General features: G+C 48.4%; 1 protein-coding gene across 1 annotated transcript in view; it reads right to left on the bottom strand.

Moving 5' to 3' along the window:
* Positions 1 to 2476: 2476 nt before the first annotated feature.
* cldn19 (claudin 19) overlaps positions 2477 to 9537 on the bottom strand; it is a gene marked incomplete at its 5' end in the record, with an annotated part of 10213 nt that continues 3152 nt past the window's right edge. The window contains 3 exons of the mRNA XM_084490193.1: positions 2477 to 4198; positions 7221 to 7367; positions 7468 to 7552. Of these exons, the coding sequence (XP_084346319.1) occupies positions 4162 to 4198; positions 7221 to 7367; positions 7468 to 7552 (269 nt within the window). The remainder of the gene's footprint in view (positions 4199 to 7220; positions 7368 to 7467; positions 7553 to 9537) is intronic.

Here is a 9537-nt window from a genome sequence, read left to right as displayed (position 1 = left end):
GTGTAATGTTGGTGTAATGTTGCAAAGACCATTGCGAAGAAATTGGATCGAAATAAACCTTTTTTAATAGGATTTTTACAAATATTTATCTTCGAAATAATAATAAGTGAAGTTGCACATCATGTATCTTCATCATTTATTTAATCATTGGTTCCCCTTGTTGTGAAGCATGGTGTCAGTATCATCCTGAATTAGTTTAGAAGCAGCCATTTTAATTACTAATAATAACGTCCCATCTTGCGCTCAGCGGAACTCTTGAGCAAAGTGATGGACCTCCTCCAGGTCCTGATTGGTCAGCTCTTCAATCCCAACCAGTCAGGACAGCTTTGCCTCCTGAAAAAAAACACTAACACACATATGCACACACACACACACACACACACACACACATATACACATGCACACATACACACATACATGCACGCATGCACACACACACACACACACACACACACACACACACACACACACACACACAGACACCAGTGTTGTGCATGAACTAGTTCAAAAGAACTAGTTCATTGAAGTTCATTTTTCTATGAACTTTGAACTAAACTTAACATATTTTTAACTAAAGAACTTGAACTTGAACTAGTTCAGATTTTGTGACATTCTGAATTGATGCTTAGGTCCAGATGACATGTTTATTAAATAGAGTAACTGCCTTAGTTGTGATGAATGAAACCGGTGTACAAATAATATCCACAGCAATCTGAGATGGTAGTGATGGGCAGCAGGTAATGGAGAGGATTCATTTTAAAGGATAAGCACAGAATACTCACTCCCACAGTTTTTCTTTGGTTTCTCAAAAAACTGTTAATGAACTGAACATGAACTAATTCAAAACTGAATTGGTGAACTATGAACGTGAATTTATTCATTTTATTTTGTATGAAATGTGAAATGTGAACTTGCACTACACTGACACACACACACACACACAAAGGAATACCACCTGATGTGTATTTGCACTGCACTAGTGTTCTCCCTTTATAGGCAGAGGTACAGGCCAGGCTCTGTTATATTTCAGTGTTCACCAGAGCACAGGCTTGTTGCTGCAGATGTGACTTGAAAACCCCCTTTCACAACTTGCTTTTGCTTCTTCAGTCTGTTCTACTCTTTCATTTTAGATTTATTTATGCATCAATGGATCTCATCAAACAAACATCATCAAAATGATGCAGCCTTCATACGTTGAGATCTGTGTGGACGGCATGTAGCCGGCAGCCCAGAGCAGACCCTTCAACTCATTTGTAGAAGGCCTTTGCATCATGTCAGATACAAAGCACACATCCAGAACAACGTTGGCAGCCCATTGATTTAGTCCCTTAAATGTGAGAGCTCATTCAAATGTGTTGGACACTAATGTGCTTTTATGTGGTACAATCCTGCACTGTGGGTTTATTGCTGTTGCAGCTTTACCGTAACTTTAACCTCCAAATGTGGTCATATTTTATTGTCGTTGAGATTTATGGCTTTAATAACAAGACAAAAGTGCATTTCTCCACTGAAGTGGTAAGCGTATGGGACATGTGGGATGAAGAGATGTGTGGCTGTGGCTGCGCTGTTTATTTGGTTATGCTAGTAACTTCTGTGTGGTGTAAAGCCGCTGTAAGCAGACGACATGAGAAGGCGTAACTAGGTGAGCACGGGCATACCTCAGATGTGTGTTAGATTTCACATCCGCACTCCTTTCCCACCACCACTGATTTTCATTTTCACTGACATCTTCATGTGATTGTCAGTTTTTTACCTCAAACAACCAGAAAAGTTCTCCCTCTCTATATTCAATATGTCCAATTATATTTTTTTATGCGAATATAATACAGCACCATATTTTCTATATAACTTAAAATATCTAGGCTTTGACAGATAAAGGTTTGTTTGATTTGTTTCTTAGTGGGTTGATAATAATAATACCTGAAACCGTAATCAGCTCAAAATAACAGTTGAGAATGAAAAGGTACATAGGATGGTTTTGTTGTCGCTAAATGTACATCAGTAAAAATATCCTGAATGTTATCAGTGGACAATATCCAGTCCTGTTATTGAACGTGTTTGTTTGAGAGTACAACTGGCTGTGTAATAAAGTGTGCAGGTTTAACTCCAGTAAGCCTCTCAGAACGGGCCTCAAACTGCTCAAGCAGAAGTGGAATTCCACGTCTGCAATTACTGAACAACAGGAGAGAAGTTATTCTGCTGTTGGAAGAAAGGAGCGAGGGAGAGAGAGAGAGAGAGAGAGAGAGAGAGAGAGAGAGAGCATGAGAGGAAGGGAGAGCAGAGGCAGAGCCAGAGAGAGAGAGAGAAGAGAGGGCGTAAAAGAGAGAGGGAGAGCGAGAGAGAGAGGAAGAAAGAAAGGGAGAGAGAGAGAGCGAGGGAGAGCGCCCTGACCAGGGTTCAAACTGGATGAGGAGGAAAACACAAACGGATGTAATTCACTCACAGCCAAACCCCGCTTATTTCCTTTGTTTTTATTCCCCTGTTTACTTCATTCTAAAAGAAACAGACAATAATGGCTACATGGTAAATGAGTTCATATACACAAACAGGAGGAGCTAAGTATTAGACAGGGACAACGATCACATTGGTCATTAAAATAAAGACATCAGAAAGAGGTGGGGAGGGGGGGGGGGGGGGGGGGAGGGGGAGGGGGGGGGGGGGAGGCACTGGACCCAGTTCCACTCAGCAGAGAACGTTCCTTCAGTAACGGTGTGGTGGCCGGTGGTGCAGGCGGCAGGGAGCCACCGTACAGGACGTTCTCCAGAGTCACCACCAAACAAAGGCCGCATTCATACAGAAAAATACTAATTGGCACTTGAACAACAAAAGCAAACATTAAAAAGAAAGAAAATACACAAAAAGCTGTGTTGGTAATATCCTCAATCCAGGTGACACAAAGAAAAGACTACACATAAAGCCCTCTTCTCTCTCTTTGTACACGCGGTGGAGTAGCTACACATTCACGTCCATCGTGACATGCTGATAACATGGTGTCGTGTGTCTTTCGGTAGATTTGAAATAAAGGAATAAAGTAGGACTTGCAGAGGAGCGACTGACAAACAGTCCCTCGCCCAGACGGCTGAGACCATGTAGTCACAAAGAGTTGTGCACAAACACGTGTTATAAGGCACAGTAGTAAAACATTATATATGTAGTAAAAAAAAAATAAAGAGTAAAGAGTATAACAGGTGCGATATACACCTGGGCATTTTAACATGTGTTTAGAAAAAGACCCTGAATGAATGTCCGTCCTGAAGACAACAAAACAGACAAGGCAAAACAAAAAGAAAGGCATTTCTCTTTGAGAATGGCTCTCAGAGTAAGTACACCGTGTTGTGTCTGTGTTGTGTTGGGAGGTGGCTGTGGACTAGTTTAGCGGTATGGGGCGAGTGCTGCTGGTTAACCCTCGTCTGGAGATGGTTCAAATTGGGCGTTTTTCAGTAAGACCGTTTTCTTTATCTTGCCACAATCTATAAAACATGGTAAGGCCAGAAGTGTCTCCCAAACTACAAGTACTGCTCCCTTTTCTCTGGCGGGGAACTTTTTACATTTGCTCTGCAATTCAGAAAAGGGGAAAAAAAAGAAACATGTTTCAGTCACTGTGCAGCGAGACGCTTAAACCGAGAGAACCTCAACAGAACAAAACACAGAGACGTCATAGGATACAGAGGGGACAGCTGCTCTTTAGTGGAGATGAGTAAAGTTCAGTAAATGATGGAGGGTCAAAGGTGAACATGGAGCCTCACAGTGCAGTGAGTCCATTGGTTGAGGTGAAGGAAGGAAAAGCCGGCTTCTATTTATCTTTCAAAATAAAAGCTCTATAAATATTAAGAATCCATATTTACAGAGAGGGGGGGGGCGGAGCAAGACGTAAGAAGGGAGAGACATTGAAATGACTTTGGGATGTTTTTTTTCTTTGTCGGAAAGTAGCTGTAGACGAAGGTGTGAAAAGGAAAGATAACATGGAGCCTATACAGTACGCTGTTGGGGAGCAGGGGGGGCTCAGGGCACATATTGGCGGGGGGGGGGCACAGGGCACATATTGGCGGGGGGGGGGGGTCTAGGATGGAGACAGAAGGTGGGGGGGTGGAGTGGTTTGGGGGGGGGCATCAGTGGGAATGCAGACAGTCCTTCCATAAAAAGGCGAGGGGTGAGGGAGAATCAGTCGGGGAAACTAGTTTCACTCAACAACTCTGCCCTGAATTAGAGAACAGAAGAAGAGGGAGAGGAAGAAGAAGAGGAAGAGGAAGAAGCAGAGGAAGAAGACAGCCAGAGGAGAACAGGTTGAGAACAGACGGAATGGCGGGAGGACAAAGGCACACATGAGGCGAGACAGACAGGCAGCATCTGGCTCCAGACACAGCGGGAGATAGCGGCGTTAGCTAGCTTATGGATCAGTGCAAAGTCTGTCGCTGAGCTTTTCGTTTGCATGTTGGAAATGTGTTTGTCGGTCAACGCCTGTTTCAGCTTGCATGCTCGTTGGCCGGTTAACGTGAGAGGAGATGTGAGGATGCAATGTAGAAGCACACAGAGGCATTAAATAGTTATCATAAAGTCAGATGATAGGGTGTTTTCTGGGAGCGTTTTGTTATTGTGTTGTTTTATGTGCGTGCGTTTCTTCCGGGCAGAGAGAGCGTCTGGTGACTCTAATCATGCTTGTTGTAAAGAAGTGATGGCTACAACACAGCTGCTTCTGACAGGCGGCTGAGCCTGACTTCACCCCCTGTGATGTAAGTGGAGGTGAAGAATGTCCTCTGGCAGAAGAGACCACAAACAAAGCTCCAGCGGGGAGACGGTCCGGTTAAAAGAACTGGGCGGAGGAAGGAGTGAGGACTATAAACACTTCTAAGAAAAGCAACACCGCTTTATTATGTGCTGGATTTATTCTTACAAGACGTTTTATTAGACGCACCAAAAATATGGGGTTTAGTTTTGTATGAATTTTGATGGTAAGCATGAATGAAAGTGAGCAATTAAATGTATCTCCTTCGGTTATTAGGTGAATATTTATTCAGGGATGAATCAATCAATTAAGATCAATTAATTAATAAATCTTGTTGTGTGAATCAAAATAAAATCCTTTTGGCAATAGTGTTTAAGTGAGTCCATTACTGAATTCACTTTGCTTCCAGTTCAATCTTTATGGTTTATGACCAATGGTAATAAAGCCATATGCTACGTTATACTATTGAACTCTGCTCTCAAATCAACAAAATAATATACTGAGCTTTCTATTCAAGTATTATTTTGCTTTGATGTATTATTTTGCTTTGATTTAACTCATGGAAGCTTCCAAAACTGCAAATATTGTTAGAATAATTATTAAGATATTCCCCAAGCTTGCATACAAGGCTGAATGAGAGCACCATGTCATGTATGAATGACATGTTTAATGACTGTTTAATGACTGTTTAATGACTGTTTCCCTACGCTGAGCCAAAGCCCCTCTTGACGTGTTTAGACAGCAGCTTCATGGGACTAGGTGGTGCCAGGCTCGGGGTTAGGGGAGGCGTCAGTACGTATGTGTGCCTTATCTCCCTCCCAACATCTCGGAGCACAGAGGTGGACACTAACAGCACACACACGTTACAGTCATACACACACACGACATGTTGACCTCCACTGCAGCAGTCTGACCACCAGCTACAGCCGGAACCCACGGCTGTTAACCAGGGCTGTTAACCCAGGGCTGTTAACCAGGGCTGTTAACCAGGGCTGTTAACCCAGGGCTGTTAACCAGGGCTGTTAACCAGGGCTGTTAACCCAGGGCTGTTAACCCAGGGCTGTTAACCAGGGCTGTTAACCCAGGGCTGTTAACCCAGGGCTGTTAACCAGGGCTGTTAACCCAGGGCTGTTAACCAGGGCTGTTAACCCAGGGCTGTTAACCAGGGCTGTTAACCCACGGGTGTTAACCAGGGCTGTTAACCCAGGGCTGTTAACCCACGGGTGTTAACCAGGGCTGTTAACCAGGGCTGTTAACCAGGGCTGTTAACCCAGGGCTGTTAACCAGGGCTGTTAACCAGGGCTGTTAACCCAGGGCTGTTAACCAGGGCTGTTAACCAGGGCTGTTAACCCAGGGCTGTTAACCCAGGGCTGTTAACCAGGGCTGTTAACCCAGGGCTGTTAACCCAGGGCTGTTAACCAGGGCTGTTAACCCAGGGCTGTTAACCAGGGCTGTTAACCAGGGCTGTTAACCAGGGCTGTTAACCCAGGGCTGTTAACCAGGGCTGTTAACCAGGGCTGTTAACCAGGGCTGTTAACCAGGGCTGTTAACCCAGGGGTGCCCACACTGTTTCGCCTTGCGAGCTACTTTCAAAATGAGGATGTCAAAATGATCTACCTGCATTAAAAAATGCTAACCATATATTTATTTATATATACTGAGTATACTCTGATGACTGAATGGAGTGAGTAAAAACGATGGGCGGTGGATTGCGATCAACGTATTGGCAGCCCTTCTGTAACCTAGCCCTTAACGCTCCAGGTCTAAAGGAGGGCATTCCTCTGTTGTTTAGGATGAGAACAGGACTCTGGCTCTGGCTGGCAGTAGCGTAGCATAGGAATAAGCAGAGGCATGGGTCCTCCTCAAAGCAGCTCTAGTCAGGAGTTATCTGGGGGAGCTCTTCAGTCACACACCCAAACTGCATGCAGTGGAGGGTAAAGAATCACACACTGATAACACACGCGCACGCACGCACACACACACACACACACACACACACATACACACACACACAGCTCCAACCAGGAAGCACAGGACAAGCACAACACAATATATTATAAAATGTGTGTGCATATGTCATATAGTGCATAAATAGCCCATAGTGCATTTAAGATAGGTGTAATTTACGACCATAATCTACATGAAATAGGAAGCCCGTTACGGAAAGATGATTGGTTTATAATAACTTTTCCAGATGACATTTGATCGAGCTAAATATTTTGTATTGCACTCATTTATTTTTGTGTATATGTTCTTGTGTGTATGTGTGCATGTGTGTGTGTGCGCGTGTGTATATTTGTTTGTGTATGTGTTATGTGTGCATGCGTGTGTGCGTGCGTGCGTGCGCGCATGCGTGCATGTGTGTGTATGTGTGTGCATGCGCGTGTGTGTGTGTGTGTGTGTGGTTCAGAAAAGGGGGCGGGTTCTGGAGCCAAGCTTGTCCTCTATGCTCTCTGATTGGTTGGCTGCTGGAAAAGGGGGCGGGGTTTACACGTACTCCCTGGCTGTTGAAGGCTGTGATTGGCGGTAGTACTGCTGGCCTCGCCGGTCCTCACTGGAGCAGGAGCAGCACAGGAAGCCGCCGCCCAGAACCGTCAGACTGGCCGCCGCCCAGCCCACGAAGAGGGCGGAGCCAAACTCATACCTGCAGGGAGAAGAGCAGCAGGAAGCTCAGCCTCACAGCTTCACATCCTGTCGGCGAAGAGCCCGCCTCCTCCTCCTGGGGGTTAGTGATTGACAGGTACCTGGCGTTGAGCGGCGTGTTGGGGTTGAAGAACTGGTAGGAGACCTGAGTGGCGTACCAGGAAACGGAGACCAGCGTACACACCCCTAGGACACAGGGCACAGGTTAGGAGACACCTAGGAGACACACCTAGGAGACACCCCTAGGACACAGGGCACGGTTAGGAGACACCTAGGAGACACACCTAGGACACAGGGCACGGTTAGGAGACACCTAGGAGACACACCTAGGACACAGGGCACGGTTAGGAGACACCTAGGAGACACCCCTAGGACACAGGGCACGGTTAGGAGACACCTAGGAGACACACCTAGGACACAGGGCACGGTTAGGAGACACCTAGGAGACACCTAGGAGACACCTAGGAGACACCCCTAGGACACAGGGCACGGTTAGGAGACACCTAGGAGACACACCTAGGACACAGGGCACGGTTAGGAGACACCTAGGAGACACACCTAGGACACACCTAGGAGACACACCTAGGACACAGGGCACGGTTAGGAGACACCTAGGAGACACACCTAGGACACACCTAGGAGACACACCTAGGACACACACCTCTCCTTCAGAAGCCACACACACACACACACACACACACACACACACACACACACACACACACACACACACACACACACACACACACACACACACACACACACACACACACACACACACACACACACACACACACACACACACGTCCAGAGGTGTCGGCTCACAGCTGACCTCAAACCATCCGTCTCCGCTGACACCTCACAATTGGATTTGGCCGCGGCTCTTTCACACGTCCCTAACAACGCACTGTATGCATTGTTACCATGGAGGCTCCACACACTGCTGTCACCAGGAGGTTGCCCCCCCCTCTGGGGATGGGGGGGCAGCCTCCAGCCTCCAGCCTCCAGCCTCCAGCCCCCAGCCCCCAGCCTCCAGCCTCCAGCCTCCAGCCCTCCAGCCTCCAGCCCTCCAGCCCCCCAGCCCTCCAGCCTCCAGCCCTCCAGCCCCCCAGCCTCCAGCCCTCCAGCCTCCTGCCCTCCTGCCCTCCTGCCCTCCAGCCTCCAGCCTCCAGCCCTCCAGCCCTCCACCCCCCCAGCCCTCCAGCCTCCAGCCCTCCAGCCTCCAGCCCCCCAGCCCTCCAGCCTCCAGCCTCCAGCCCTCCAGCCCTCCAGCCTCCAGCCCCCTCAGGGGCCTCCAGTCCACAGCTGGGGGCTCAGGGGCCTCCAGTCCACGGCTGGGGGCTCAGGGGCCCCCAGTCCACAGCTGGGGGCTCAGGGGCCCCCAGTCCACAGCTGGGGGCTCAGGGGCCTCCAGTCCACAGCTGGGGGCTCAGGGGCCCCCAGTCCACAGTTGGGGGCTCAGGGGCCTCCAGTCCACAGCTGGGGGCTCAGGGGCCTCCAGTCCACGGCCTGGAGGTTGGAGATCTAATTGAACATTTTTTGAATGTGTCTTGGAAGTGTTCCCAGTGTTCCCAGCGTTCCCAGTGTTCCCAGCGTTCCCAGCGTTCCCAGCGTTCCCAGTGTTCCCAGTGTTCCCAGTGTTCCCAGCGTTCCCAGTGTTCCCAGTGTTCCCAGCGTTCCCAGCGTTCCCAGTGTTCCCAGCGTTCCCAGTGTTCCCAGCGTTCCCAGTGTTCCCAGCGTTCCCAGCGTTCCCAGTGTTCCCAGTGTTCCCAGCGTTCCCAGTGTTCCCAGCGTTCCCAGCGTTCCCAGCGTTCCCAGTGTTCCCAGCGTTCCCAGTGTTCCCAGCGTTCCCAGTGTTCCCAGCGTTCCCAGTGTCAGCTGCTGGCTCTAGTGGGACAGGATCCCCTCAGGCTGACACTGACTGTAGCGGGACCAGCAGCACAAAGAGCAGCACTGAGTGAGGCTGCCTGTGTGTGTGTGTGTGTGTGTGTGTGTGTGTGTGTGTGTGTGTGTGTATGTATACACACACACACACACACACACACACACATCTGAAGGGCTCCTGTTCTGTCAGGTCCGCTGCCCACCCTCTGGTTATGGTGAGAGGGTGAATGGTTACAGTGAGAGGGTGAATGGTTACAGTGAGAGGGTGAATGGTTACAGTGAGAGGG

Source organism: Micromesistius poutassou (genome assembly GCF_964030765.1).
Source record: "Micromesistius poutassou genome assembly, contig: SCAFFOLD_1364, whole genome shotgun sequence".
NCBI lineage: Eukaryota > Metazoa > Chordata > Actinopteri > Gadiformes > Gadidae > Micromesistius > Micromesistius poutassou.
Note: the sequence above shows the minus strand (reverse complement) of the source record. Positions and strands in the feature narration are given on the sequence as shown.